Genomic DNA, 14,988 nt, shown 5'->3' with positions numbered 1-14,988 from the left:
TGAGGTCATGCCTAGCTGCTGGGCTCCCTTCGAATCCTGTCTAGGTGGAAGTCAAGCCGGGACAGGCTTCCAGAGAAAGTTCCTATGGCTTTCAGACCAACAGGTAGCTTTAAAAACAGTCTCACCGTGACCATTTACCATTCGGGGCACAGTGTATCTAAATAGCGTCTATGTACACACTGAACTCAAACCCATCCACATACAGACAGACGAATATACATTGAGAGGTGTGCACACACAAGCGTCCACACAGTACAGTCGCTCAGCTTTGGCTCTAGTGGCAGGCAGCATGGCAGCTGCTCCACTGTGCTCCCTTTGCTGGGATTTACAGCAGGCTGAGAAGGGAAGAGGCCCTAAGAAGCCATAAGAGGATCCCTAACCTCCTCATGAGGCAGAGGCCTAGGGATGAGAGGCATTCTTTCTTTATAGCGCGTGGCTATTCTGGCCAATGTGGGCAATGCCTGTGTTTCTGAACAGTCCACTGGGATCCGACTGTGGCAGCCAGTGGGTACCAAGTAAGGAGTGTGTGGGTCCGGGTACAGGCCAGTGCCACTTGTGACTACAGCTTCTCCAGGAAAAAACACTTCCTCACTGGATGATGGGGGAGTTTGCTCCTTCGGCTTGCTCTCTGCTGTCTACACTGCAAATGCTCCTGATACTGTGCACTGGGAGAAAACTCCCCCCAGTTTCCCTACCCACCCACGTGCCTTGTGCCTCCATTTTGTTTCTGCACAACGAGATTCCTCTACCTCCAAAAGGAATCAAGGGCTCACATCCGAGAGAACAGCCATCCCATCTAGGGTTTTCCAGACTTTTCCTAAACTCCAGGCAGGTACCGTGAGGCCAGGGTAAGGAAATCTGTGCCAGGCCCACTGATCCGCAGCAGTGAGAAGAGGCGGCTCGGAAACAAAGCATTTACAGGTTCGAGGACAAAAAGAGGAGTTCTATATTAAAAGCACATTACAAACAGAAATACCATATAAACAGTGTCTCACACAGTGGGTCAAAAGCAGCAGCTGCAGATGAGGTTACCGGACAGAGACAATGCATTAAACCAGGCCTGCGCGGGGTTAGGTCGGGCTATACTGCCACGCGGGGGTATTTTTGTTGCTGCTGTTGTAACAGCACTAATCTTTGCCTAAGGGGACCGAGCAGAAGGGAGAAGAGTAAAGGGCTATGGCAAGAAGAAGGGGCAGAAAGTACAGGCTCTTCCCGCTCCTCCTCCATGGTGGGTCCCAGGGAGCATGGGATAACACCGGGATGAGGGTATGGACCCTTCTGTGACACACTCTGGAGGCCAGAGGCACCAGGTTTGTCTGAAGCTCTCCGTACGGAGTTTAGTCAAGTGCTCAAAGGTAAGGTGGGGTTTGGCAAAGGCATTCCACCAAAGAAGAAACAGAAACCAATTTCACGGCCCCTGTAAAATGTCACTCATAATTCTGTGCCCCGCCCCTACCCCATTTCAGTGGCTAGCAAAGGTTAGCTCAAGAGCAAGTGCCAGGGCTTTGCACCCCCTTTCAGCATTCAGCCTGGGATACTTTGGGGGTGCCGAATCTTGACCCTCTCCTGCTGTTCTGTAAGCCTAGTCTACCTCGGGTCCTTTCTCGGTTGTTTTGATCCTTTAAGTCCATTTTCTCTGTTTTATAGAATATTCTTCTCCTTACGTATGGCTCCCTTAATTTGTGAGAGGCTCTAAAAATCTGAAACCCATTGTGTTTTCCTTAGACAGGCAAAGAGGCAAAGTGAACAAGCCAAGAGAGCTAGCAAAATCACTGATATTTTCTTTAAAAAAAAGAGTGTTCTTATACCCTTTACCCATAGGGAAAGTGGAACTTTTCTGATCTTGTAGTGTGGCTCCTTGGCAAAGCTACTAGGTGGGGCTCTCACCTGCTTGCACGCGCATTCCAGTGTAAAGGCCAAGTTGTGTCTGGGGCCAGTGTGTGCCCGGGGAGTGTCAACTAGTGAGAACTAGCCAGGGCCAGCAGGCTTCACAGGGCTTAAAGTCACTCACGGCTTGGGCATGGCTATAAGTTGTGACTCCTACCAGAAGGGCATCTAAAAAAAAGTAGTCATGTTCACAGGGCCTGGCTGGGGTTTCTGTGCCTCGGAGGCTTAGCACGCCCCACCCCCACAGTGCTCCTGCCAAGCCCCAGGCACATCCTCCCTCCTCTGGCACAAGTGCCCAAGGGCTGTGTCAGCGCCTTACTTCCTCAACAGAAGCGGCTCTATCTGAAAGCTAAGAAAATACTCCGCCCCTCCTCCACCATGGAAAGTATATCTCAGCTCCTCTGTGGCTTCTGGCGTTGGCTGGTAATCTTTCATTTTTAATTTGAGTTTGTACCTGGCTATGTAAGATATATTTGCTGTTGGGCATAGTGATGCATGCTTTTAATCCAGCGCTTGGGAGGCAGAGGCAGGTGGATCTCTATGAATTTTTTGGCTATCCTGGTCTACATATTCAGTTCTAGCCAGGGCTAGCCAGAATATAGCCAGAAACCACACAAAAAAGAAAAAAAAGGTGGGGGGGGGAGAAAAGAAGTAAAAAAGATATACTTGCCATAAACAAGAGAAAACGTGTGCACATGCAGAAATATGTAGACTTCATACATAAAGAGTGACCCCAGAGAGATATCCGGAGCCACCAAAGGGACCTCTGGACGTCTCAGGAGTGCACAGAACTGTGGCTAGTTTTACAAGGGCAGATGGGGAAATTTTAAGGAAAAAAAAGCAAGACAGTTCTTTATAGGCCTCATGTTCCTGATACTCCCCATACTGTCCTTGCAATGGACAGAGTCAGCAATTTTTTTTTTTTTGAGGTAGGAGGATGGAACAAGCTCTTGACACAGGAAGTGGTAATGAGAGTGGGACATGTGGGTCTTGACCCTTACTGGAAACTCAGATGCCTAAAGTGGTTAGGATAGGGTGGCTCCTGTCACACGGACGATCTGGGGGGGTCAAAAACTTCAAGTTACAGTGAACACATTCAGACTGTGCGGGGAGGGGGGGCACACAGAAGCCTATGACTCTGGGCTCTCCCTGGGATCAAGGACACAGCAGCCTCTTTTGGGTTTCTGTTTACCTAGGGTCTGCACCAAGCACCTTGGTGTGTGTTGGGGGTGTGGGGTAATCCCACGTACCATTTGGCACGTCACTGGCTCACAGTCTGCCAGTGAAACTCCCCTCCAATCTGCACCAGCACCTCTGACAGGCCATAGAGGAAGGGGACTCCAAACGCCAGCAGCTGACACATGAAAAAGGAGTCCAGGGGGTTCTGGACCACTTGGTGCCCAATCGAAGAAATGTTGGTTTGCAGGTGCTGGCTCATCCCCTTGGCCTTGTCACAGAGGCCAAGAGAGTGATGCACCACCCAGCCAAACAAGGAAGTGAGGCTACCTGGAGTTCTCTCAGCTGAGCTGGCGGCGATGCTGGCCAGTCCATTTGCATCTGCAGTGGGGCCATCGTGAAGGGGTCCTGTGGCTTCCTAGAAGAGTCCATGAGAACAAAAGGACAGTGACTCTGATTGCTGCCCTCCAACTCAGGACACAATGAGCCCAAGCCCGGCTGGTCTGTCTGTCAGTACTGAACTGTATGTAGTCCAGGGAGACGAAGGTTTTGCTCGTCCTAGATAGCAAATCTGTGATGCATTCACACGTAACATAGACGCATCCTTTCGCCAACTTTAAATGTTCTCTGGATGACTTATAATAAACAATACAACTGCTGTACAGTGTAAATGGTTATTGTACTGTATTGCTTAAAGGACAAAAGTCTGTACAGGTTCCGTACAAAAGTGGCACTATAAAGAGCAGGGGTTGGCCCTCAGATGCCTGGGGTGTTGGTCTAAGGACAGGGAGGGACACCCGAGACTGCCTATTCCCCAGCTACAAGGAAAAGAGCTCTGACCTCAGGGAAGGAACAGTTAGGGTGAATGGCAGGGCGCCCATCTGCTCAGAATGAGCCCTAAGCATCACCTCCGAGAACGGCCAGCCTGGCGCATCTGTAGCCAACTGCAGTTCTTCTCAAGCCCACACAGGGGACAGACAACCCTGACGGTCCCACACACAGGAAGGAAGCTGTTACCTTTCCAGTAGGAGGAGCCGCCGCTGGCCTCTTCCTTTGCGCGTAGCCAGAGAGTCGGTAACAGTAGTGCGGCTTACAGTAGAATTTGCCTGCGGACAGCAAGGAGCAGGGAATAGAAGAATGAGCAAAACTCCACAACTGTGAACTTGACTCTCTGGCTACAGGATGCCATTGCATAACCACCACCCCCCCTCAGCTCCCAGCACCGCCCCCCCCCAGCAATCCAGAAAGGCCAGCCCCCAGCCTCCTTTCCCTGGGTCTGATACAGAGGCCTTTGGGCATGTGAAAATTGTCGAGCAGCCACCAATCAGTGCCCAGAGCACAGATGTGAGGCTTGTGTGACCGAACCAGCAAACAAAGTAGTAGTGTGCGAGGACAAAGATGCGGTCACATGGAAAGTGCAGGCGCATTTCTGGGGAAGACGAGAATGAATACAAATGCAGGGCGGAGGCAGGAAGGCTTCCAGGGCTAGGGCGGTGCTAGCTACTAACTCCGAAAGAACTTTCTCTGCTCCCTTCCACAGCCAGAGACTCCTACTCCTCCCCTCCCCTGGCAGGGCCGGTCTAAGGCAGGCTGCAACCCTAAGGTGTGCTGAAAATAGCACAAGGGGCCAGAGAGGTGGCTTAGAGGCAAAGGGGTCAATCCCTAGAGCCCACACAACAAACAGGATGGGGTGATGGGAATCTGCAATCCCAGCATTCCTATGGAAAGACAGTAGGTGGAGGCAGGAGAACTAGCCAGAAGCTTGTGGGCGAGCTGCCCTGGCCTATGCAGCAAAGCAACAGAAACAGTAAGAGAGCGGATGGAGGTAACTCCCAAAAGTTGTTCTCTGACCTCCACACGGGCCTGAGGCATGCATGCTTGTGTACTGTGCACACACACACACACTCACATCAAACAATAACAACAACAAAAAGTCTTCCCTGGAGCATAAACAGACTGGATAAATAGAGCATGCTTCAATATAATCAGGGTTAAAAGTCCCATTTGCTAGGACTTTCAGCCACGTCTACACCCGTTTTCTGGGCCCTACCTAGTGTGATGCTCTCTCCTGAAGAGAGGGCGGCCAAAAAGTTTTGAAAGACCCATCTCCCTTCCTAACACAAGTGTGCTGGGACAAACTAAGAGCCAAATTATCTGAATCTCTCCTTTAACTTAAGGTACGAGAGCTCAACGTGAGCCTCATCCTAAGAACAGCTGCATCAGAAGCTGCCAGCTTTCCCTTGTCATCTGCCAAGAGCGACTACAACAAAGGTAAACCCAGGGGATGGACAAACCCTGGTGACCTGGCCGTATCTTCCTGAATTTCATGTGCGTGGTGCCCAACGTTAAGCGTACAGGTGTGTGCATAGGTGCAAGAAATGGAAACCAGGGTCTATTCGTCTCTGTCGCTTTCTGTTTTATTGTCTTGAGATGGGTCTCTCGCTGACCTGGAAGCTTGTCATTTCAGCTACCGGCCAGGGAGACGCCAAGATTTGCCTGTCTTTGCTCCCCATGCTGGGGGATTACAGGGGCATGCAACCATGCTTGGCTTTTTTATGTGGGTACTAGGGACTCAAACTCAGATCTGTGAGCCTGCAGAGCAAGTGCTCTTACATCCTGAGCCATATGCTCATCTTCATTTTGAAAAGTAGCTGACTTATCCCTTTTTCTGCATTTCTTTTCTTTCTTTTTCTTTTTTTTTTGGCTTTTTCAAGACAGGGTTTCTCTGTGTAGTCTTGGCTATCCTGGACTCACTTTGTAGACCAGGCTGGCCTCCAACTCACAGAGACCAATCTGCTTCCCAAGTGCTGGGATTAAAGGTGTGCACCATTACCCCACCCAGCTTATCTGCATTTTTTTTTTAAACTATGTTAAGTCAGCTTTGTCAAATATCTGGGAAAACAACTTAAAGGAAGAAATGTTTGTTTGGGCTCATGATTTCAGGAATCTCAGTACAAGGTTACTTGGTCCTACGGCTTTGGGCCTTGCTGATTCAGGGCATCACGGTGGAGGGGGAAGAGAAGCTCCCTTCAAGATGGTAAGAAGCAGAGAATGCATGGGGCAGAGGTCAGGGACAAGCTACATCTCTCCAGGGCTCATCCTGTGGCTACAGTTTTCCTTCTTTCTTTCGTTTTTTTTTTTTTTTTTTTTTGGTTTCACGAGAAAGGATTTCTCTGTGTAGTCTTGGCTGTCCTGGACTGGCTTAATAGACCAGGCTGGCCTTGAACTCACAGAGATCCGCCTGCCTCTGCCTCCCTGAGGGCAGAGCCCTCATGAGCCAGCTGCCTTCCAAAAGCCAAGCGGCCAGTGTCCGAGCTTCTGATGAGGACTATACCCGGAGACTTTGGATTTAAAGCCAATGGTGGGAAAACCGCAGTGAATTTCATGGATTCATGAAATGGCACATTTCCCCCAACAGATTTCTCACCAGCTGCTGGCATTCAGCCAGGACTTAAAAACCTGGCACTGGGGGAGGGGGGCGGGAGGGGGGCGGGAGGGGGGCGGGAGGAGGGCGGGTGGGGGTGGGAAGAGACAGGCAACGGGGCATTTACCATGTGCTTCTCTATGAGCGAGTGAGCGAGCAGAATTTATTCATGTGTTTTTTGTTTTTGTCTTTTGTTTGCTTTTTTTTTTTTTTTTTTTTTTTTAGTTTATCCACCATTCCTTTTATATAATCTGTTATAAACCACTGTGTTCTTTTGAGGTTTTGCCCCCAATAAATAGAAGATGAAATACACTAGTGTCTGCCTCGTCCATTATGTTTTGGATCTGCTTTCTATTTCATTCCATATTCCTTCATGGGACTGTGATGGGGCTACCACAAAAGATAACTGGACTAGACTGGTCACCACAGTCACCTTAGGACCCATTCTCCAGGACGGGCATGTGACTGAGGCCAGACTGGCCATGGCCATTATGGGGGACTGCTGTGATCTTGAAGGAAGAAGGCCTTCTCTGCGACTGTTACTTAGAAGGGAGACATAACTCTAAAGCTTACACATCAGTCTGACCTCAGTTTTTAATCATGAAGCTTGCTTATTTTTAAAATGTTAAAAATTTTATATCTATCTACTTATTTGTGTGTGTGTGTGTGTATTTGTGTGGAGGTACACATGGGTGGGCACGTGTGGAGGTCAGCGAACAATTTCTAGGAATTGGTTTTCTGCTTCCACCATATGGGTCTCAAGGAATCAAACTCAGGTCGTCAGCACGGCCACAAGCACCTCCGCCACCAGCTGAGCCTTCTCACTGGCCCGAGGCTCACAGTGAGAGGACACTAGTTACTTATTGTTGCATCCTTTATATTTTTGCCTCTAAGATAGAACCCCAGATTATAAACTCTGACTCCCAGATGGCCAGCACTGGACCTTGCTCCATATCGTAACAAAATACAAGGGTTTAAGTTTCAGAAACAAGGCTCAGATCCTAGCCAAAAGGTAACTTCCAAGAACGTTCCAGAAAACCCGCTTTCTCTAGGAAGGCAGGACACGGTGCAAGGGCACAGCTGACATGAGATCTCAGTTTAGGCACTATGCCAACCTTCAGTCTAGCCAGCCTTGTAGAGCTCACTTCCTGCCACAGGAGACGGACAGACCTGGCTCTCTGTCACAGCCATGAGTTGTATGTGCTCCAGTAAGTACTAATGCTTCCTTCATTTTGGAGGTATGGATTCATGTAGCCCACCCTGGCCTTGAACCTCACCTTCCTGCCCCCACCATTTAAGTGCTGGGATTACAGGAACATGCCATTATAGCTGGCTTTAATGCAGTTTCTTATTCTCTTTCCCAAACTCAATTACTTGTGCTTTTTGAATGAATTATTTTTAAAAAAAACCCTCTAATTTTTATCTAACATCCACTGTGTGTCGGACACTATTCTGATAGCTCTACATCTATTCCTTCAGTTAATCCTCACACAGCCCTTTCATGGGTGAGGCACAACCTGGCTAAGCTGCCAAGGTTTCCTGGTCCGAGCATCTCAGGCTCAAGACTGGCTCCAGAGCCTGCACTGTCTGCCACTGCACTATGGCTCCTGTCACAGGAAAGCCCGCTAGGCTGACACCGTGGATTCCTTATAAGTGATAGACTACTCGATAAAGTGAGCAATCTTGACAATCAAATTGATTGCCCGGGAAAGGGAGTACACAGGTGTCTGTCAGGCAGGCCCAGTGTGAACTGGCATTTATCCAACTGCTTATGAGTGTCACTTAATGACATGGGTAACATGGACGCTGGGTCTCCATCAAGGTAGACAAGCACTTTAGCCGGCTGGTGCAGAGACACGTGGCTCAGCATGCATAAGAAGTAAACATGTGGGCACACCTGCAGCAGGTGGTGCCACTGGAATTCGGTGGGCACACCTGCAGCAGGTGGCCTGAGGTCTGGAGAGACCTCTGAGGGGGGAGAGGGCGTGTGGGGACAGGAAGGCCAAGAAGCCCATCCCAACATGACAGCTCAAGCAAGGTCCTGTGGCATAATGGTGTCTTGGGGGATGAAACTGAGATCCGTGTGCTTGGTGTCATGTGAGCTGTGTGCACCCAAACCGAGTGTGCCAGGCTGTGTGGTAAACAAAGGCTCCTGGAGACATTAAGTCAGTGGGACTGTGGTCCCTTCCTCTCTCGCTCTCTGGCTTCTGGGTAATGAGGTGAGCACACCTGCTCTGCTGTACACGCCCGCCTCCTGCTGCCTTGCCACAGCGGAGAGAAGACCAACTGTCGTAGACTAAAACCTAACCTGTGAGCCAAAATAAAGGTTTTATTTTTATATAAGTTGATTATCCCTAGAAGCACATTTATGTTTTATCTATTCTCTCAAGAGAAGGCAAAAAAAAAAAAAAAAAAAAAAAAAAAAGAGAAGGTGAGTGTGTCCTTATGGGCAAAACCATCAATATGAACAACTTGGCTAGACCCCGAGGGATCTTCTTCCCAGGCACACGCCAAGGTAAAAGGCTAACAAAAATGACCTGGGTATCAAGGACAGGTGGCGTCCCACCTGTCAACCTGTCTCCTTGGAATCAAAGGTGCTGACCAGAGAGAAAGGACGTGCGTGAGAGCGGAATGGAAAACCTGGCGCTAACAGATTACCTTCCTCGGATTAGCAACCAGTATCTTTGCTAATGCAGGAAGAAGGCCTCAGCTGGGATGCTAAGAGCTCAACACTTGGCCCCTCACAGCTGTGATGCTCAGACTTCAGCACTTGGCCCTGCCTTTTCTTTGTGACAGAGCAGTAGCTGTCTTGAGTTCCGGTCTTAGGAGGGTCTGGGTGACCGCAGTGACGTTAATTATGTGGGCTCTCTCTGCCATCGGTTTCTGGTCTCAGTAAACATACCGCCTGTTGAGCCGTGGGCTTTGCACCATCCCCATGGGGATCCAGTTTCCTTTCCTGCTCATCTTGGTCTCTCTATTACTTTTAGACAAATTAAACCACCTCCCTCGGATTCCTCAGTATCCTGTAGGGATGGCCGCAGAATTCATAAATGCCTTTGGGTACCTATTGGCATTCCTTTAAGAATCTTGAGAGAGCCAGGTACGGGTGGCGCACGTCTTTGATCCCAGCACTTGGGAGGCAGAGGCAGAAGGACTGCTGTGAGATCGAGGCCAGCCTGGTCTAGAAGAAACCCTGTCTTACACACACACACACACACACACACACACACACACACACACACACACACACACACACAAAGACTCTTCAGATGACCGCTGGCTGTTATTTGTTGGCACACTTCTTCACCTTCTAACTAAGGTCTTTCCAGTCAAGCCAGTAGACCTGGGCCCCATGCGTGCTAAAGCCAGAGGGAGGTGTCAAGGCTCGGCTTGGGCATTTCTATCTGCTCCATAAGGTCTGGGATCTATTTTGGTTGCTGTCATCAATCTTAGACAAGAACCGTAAGTTCTAGGGACCCTTATCATGGCCCTTTTAGCCTCCAGAGTCTCATGTGAGTAAGAAAGTGAGTGTGTGAAATGAGGGAGGTGACATTTATGCCACCATCTCACCACCTCCTTGTCAGGCAGAGCTGTATCGTTCTGGTGACCGCAAAAAGTATTTTTAAGAGTCTCAGGAGAAAAAAAAAAAAAAAAAAAGGAAAGAGATGGCCAAGAAGGGTTAGTATAGAGAAAACAAAAAAGAGAAAAATACAGCAAGGGCCCAAGCATCTGTGGCTCAGAAGAAGCAAGTGGTGTCCCGCTCAGCTGCCGACGTCACCGATGTGCAGGAAGACTCACCGTCCTCGATGTCGTAGGCGTACGCTGACAGGCGCAGTGTGGTGGCACAGTACTCGCATTTGAAGCAGCTGCGATGGAAGAACTTGCCCTCGGCACTCAGCCTCTCCATCACATAGACCCGCTTTTGGCAGAAGTAGCACGTGTCGCTGCCCCCCAAGTTCTGTGGGAACTCTTTCTTTATGGAGCCCTGTTTTTGGGGGGGGGGAGGAGCAGAGGAGGCGTACGTCAGACTTGCGGCCTCTCTCAGGGCCATACAAGCCCTCTGTGGGTGAAGATGACTCAGGTCATGTGGACACAGACTGTGGGTTCTGAATGCCTACAAATGCTCTATTTGTGGCTCTCCCAAAGAGCAGCTCTCGTAGCCGCTTCACCCCACAAAGCCCCTCCCGAGGACCCTGAGTACAAGCCGGGGTCTGAACCTGATGACCAATAACCAAGACATGCCCTTGGTGAAGGACCCAAGTTTTCAGAACTTCGTAGCAGTCAAACCAACTAGTCTGCCAGGGTTTTGCCTCAGGGATAGAATGAAAGCACATCATCTTTGGTGCCCATGTGCATGCACACACGTGTGCGCATCCCCGCATACTGGAGGGACCCTCTTTAAAGAGTAAAGTGCTTTTCCACAGAACATTTGTAAATGTCTACCACAGTCCTAGAAATTCAGTCATCAAAATCGAGACCACTATCAAGAAAGCTACCATGTGGAAATCCAGGTGGCTACAGAACTCAGTAAGGCCCTCAGAGCGGGTGAGGGTTGGCCACCAGAGTGCCACGGCTAGACAAAGTGCCCCTGGAATATCTCTTACCAGTTCTTTCTTGTCTAGAAGGGTTTTAGGTTGCTCTTTCCTTTGAAGCTGATTGGCTATCTGCTCAGCCAATGAGCTCACTCCGCCCGTGTACATCTTTATATACTTCTATTGGTTGGAGATTACACAATGATCAAAATGAAGGGAAATGAGAAGGGAAAAAAAAATAAATAAATTGAGGAGACAGGGGAGGAAAAAAATCTTTGAGAGGTGTAAACTGAATATACAGTGCAACAGCAAACCATGCCAACACAGTGCCCACAAGCAGAAAGTGGGCAGTGAGTGAGACACTGTGCCAGGGTCCACACGGTGGTCAGTGCACACTGAGTAGCAGCAGCAGCAGCAGCATTGGGAAGAACTTGGTCCTTCGTGTTTTCCCAAGAGCCCAGTTCTGGGCACTGGGAGGTAGAAGACAAAAGGGAAGCAAATGGAAGAGGAAGGGGGCGGGGCCTGTATCGGGGGCGCTCACAGAGTTTGAGGGTCAACTCCAGGCAAGAGCTAGGAGAGGGCCCATGGAGTTCTGCGAATGAGGCGACTACCTCAGGCTGAGAAGGAAACCAGGCAGAGCCTTGCAGAGGTTGGTGTCCTGTGTGGGCCACAGATGTGAAGAGTTCTGGCGCCCCCCCTGCCTCACAGTCCAACCCACAGCATCTGCCCCTTGACTTCTTTGGGAAGAAGCCTCCTCTGGCCATTTCCCCACTGATGACTGGCTAGGGGTGGTGGTAGTGGTGGTGGTGGTGCAGGGTTGAGACCTGAAAGGCGATGCTCATCTATCTGCCCAAACGTAGAAGCTGGAAGGTAGTAGGAGGCACCAAGCCACATGCTCTCCCCTGAAGGAAGCTGCTCATTTACCCCCAGGAAATCAGGAGGCTCTGGCCCTGGGGGAACTGCTTTTTTAAAGTTGAACCAAAGAAGACAAAACCCAAAGCACACATTTGTAATCTTAGCACTCAGGAAGCTAAGGCAGGAGGATTGCCATGAGCTCAAGGCTAGCCTGGACTACACAGTGAGGCAATCTAACCCTGTTCCTCAACACAAATCAAACTAATGTGACACCCCCCACCCCCACCCTCATTTCGGTAATGCCGAAGAAACAAACAGGAGACACGCCATGTCTGCATGGAGAGCCCCCTTGCTCACAGAGGCCTGGGACCCTATGGCCTAGCTCGGACCCTGTCCTGGGACCACGGTCAGTCGTGTGGGCAGTCTTTTAGAGAGACAGTAGAAACAGTGTGTGCTACACCTCTCACAGCAGGATGGGAGGCTCCCAGGCAAGCGGGAGAGGTTATCGCTAATTCCGATGCAGAATTACAGCAGGTACAATTATCCCAGAGATGCATCAGCCCCCTAGTAAGTGGCCTCAAGGACAAATCTATAAAGCCACATAAAAGGGCCAGTGGCCCAAGCGTCCAGGCATGTCCAGGTTCTCTGGGGCCAAGCTCTGTTAAGTGTGGGAATGGACACACTGAAGAACAGACTTCTCACTAGTCTCAGCCAAGTCCTGGCTGGAGCTGCGCAATCAATTTCATTTCCCAACTCAACTACACAGACTTCTTAGGATATGGTTTCACCTGCTGTTAATTCCACAGATGATGTCCATCGGTAAGTAAGGAAAACAGGCCTCTTAGATGAGGGACCTGGAGAAGCGCATGCCTGGGACAGGCAAACACGGCGAGAGGAGAGCAGAAGCGAGAGCCGAGCTCTCCTTTAAGAGTTGCCCTCAGGACTGGAGAGATGGCTCAGAGGTTAAGAGCACTGACTGCTCTTCCAGAAGTCCTGAGTTCAACTCCCAGCAACCACATGGTGGCTCACAACCATCTACAATGTGATCGGATGCCCTCTTCTGGCCTGCAGGTGTACATGCAGACAGAGCACTGTATACATAAAAATAAATAAATAAATCTTTAAAGGCAGGTGCCACCACTAAAAAAAAAAAAAAAAAAAAAGAGCTGCCCTCAAAGGGTCAGAAAGTCACATTTTCCATTTTCCTCACTGTGCCCAGAGACCACCTCATCAGCCATGGCCTAGGGCTGCACGTGCAGAGTCTTGTGACGTAGCAGCATGGACGAGCATCCCCCGAGAGGTGAAGACTCAAGTTGCTTGTCTCTGGCGTGACTCCCAAGAGGGAGTCGACGTGCGGCAATCTCGGGGGTCACACAATCTCGGGGCGCACACCACTGCACACCACACACGTGCATGTGCTTCCACACATCTCTAGACCGGCTAATGCAGGCGACAGACCGTCCCATCCCAAACAAACTCCTTAGAACTGGGTCGAAGCCACAGGGTGGGGTGGAGTGGGGTGAGGTAGCGTGGGGTGGTGGGGAGGGCCGGGTACATTCCACACACAAGTACAAGAAGCCCTGAGAATGTTGTGCACTCGCTATTTTACTAAGAAAGTTAGTGGCGGCATGGTCCAAATTCTGCAGCACGTGACTATGAAAACGGTCTTCAGTCAAAGGTTGAAAACTGCTGTCAATATCGGACACAGCTTAACAGCAGGTTCACTCTGACAGGCTGTGATGTGTGAAACACTCAAAGAAAGCTAGCAGCCTCTTTAACACAGGTGTCTGCGGCAGCCCCCCCCCACGCGCGCGCGCGTGCGCGCACACACAGCGCTTCTGAGAGCCAGGCAAAGGCGGAGACCTCCTAGCCTCCCTCAGGTGGGTGACACCTGTGAAAGTAGAGTGAGCAGAGGCTGCAGAGGATGGTTTTGGTCAAGTCCAGGCCATGCTACCTGTCGGAGGGAGTCAGAGGAGGGAGAGGCAGGGCGGGTGGAGGAACGGAGACTAAGGGAGAGCTCCCACTGGTCAACAAAAAACCGACGCGAAGGCTCAGGCTCTGGCTATAAAATACAAGGTGGAGAAAAAAGCACAGAGAATGTTAGAAGTCATTTCCTCAAACATGGGAAATTTGAGTTTCAGACGGCTTTGCTCTTTAGTGGCAGAATATATGTAGTAAATAAAAGCAGGCCTTCCAATTTCCAGAAACAAATGGGCTTCCTCTATGGCTCCTGTCCACTTCCTACTTGCTCCTCCCCAGTGCTTATTGCTGGGCTGGCTCTGGAGCACATCTTGGAGGTATAAGCACGTTGGCTTGGGGCTCCTACTAGGTGCACCCTCTGTGCAGCCATCACCACTACTGACAGGTTGCCCCGGCTTCTCCCAGGCCCCTTGCTGATCTGTGCAGGGAGATCTAACACCCATGCTAGCTCTCTCCTGACAGTGCAGAGAGCAGGACCGGGAGCCTCAGTGTGCTATATCCTTGTCCTATGGACAGTGCCCAACGCCTTCTCCCCCTCCTGTGACCAGAGCTCAGGGATGCTCTATCTGCGATCATGTTCGGGGCTGTTCTGTTTGCTAAAGTGCCTCTGCAAGCATGATCCAGGGTCTAGATGTAAATTGTCCTTGTCTTCCTTAGACTGGCCTCAGCTGGTGCAGCCATAGTGGCCAAGGTCTTCCTCGATGCTGGCCCAAGTAGCCAGCAACTCAGGTCTAGAGAGAATGAGGTCACTGGCAGCCTTGACAAATGTCGGTCTTAGTTTCCTGTCAGTCTGCATAGAACCTTTACAGGGAAGTGGGGACAGAGGTACCATCCAAGCTCCAAGGAGATCCTGTGCATCCCCATTTTAGCTGCCATCTCGGTGTCATGGCAGAGACAAGGTAGAATGGCAGGCATCTGGGAATCCCCTACCCTCTGCTCCGGATGCCCAGCCAGCTTCCTGGCCCTGAGGACAGCAGTTGGATGCGGTCAGTCATCTGAACCTGGGACAAGGAGCAGCAATCTCTGTGGATGGGTACCATTCATCAGAAGAGCTGACTGGCCACCCTGCCACGGGGAGTGTGGAACAGTGGGAGTGGGGGACTGAGTACAGGTGAGCTACAGAGAGCGAGGCAG

At 50.4% G+C, this 14,988-nt stretch overlaps 1 protein-coding gene across 1 annotated transcript in view; it reads right to left on the bottom strand.

Moving 5' to 3' along the window:
* The window catches only part of MICAL3 (microtubule associated monooxygenase, calponin and LIM domain containing 3), a 183,095-nt gene that overhangs the window by 68,059 nt on the left and 100,048 nt on the right, over nt 1–14,988 (bottom strand). Inside the window, exons 20-24 of the mRNA XM_084766098.1 lie at nt 13,829–13,936; nt 11,092–11,199; nt 10,286–10,472; nt 4,081–4,169; nt 3,394–3,481 (exon numbers count right to left, since the gene is read on the bottom strand). Coding sequence (XP_084622224.1) covers nt 3,394–3,481; nt 4,081–4,169; nt 10,286–10,472; nt 11,092–11,199; nt 13,829–13,936 — 580 coding nt within the window. The remainder of the gene's footprint in view (nt 1–3,393; nt 3,482–4,080; nt 4,170–10,285; nt 10,473–11,091; nt 11,200–13,828; nt 13,937–14,988) is intronic.

Source organism: Acomys minous, assembly GCF_964271855.1.
Source record: "Acomys minous genome assembly, chromosome: 17".
NCBI classification, from domain to species: Eukaryota; Metazoa; Chordata; class Mammalia; order Rodentia; family Muridae; genus Acomys; species Acomys minous.
Note: the sequence above shows the minus strand (reverse complement) of the source record. Positions and strands in the feature narration are given on the sequence as shown.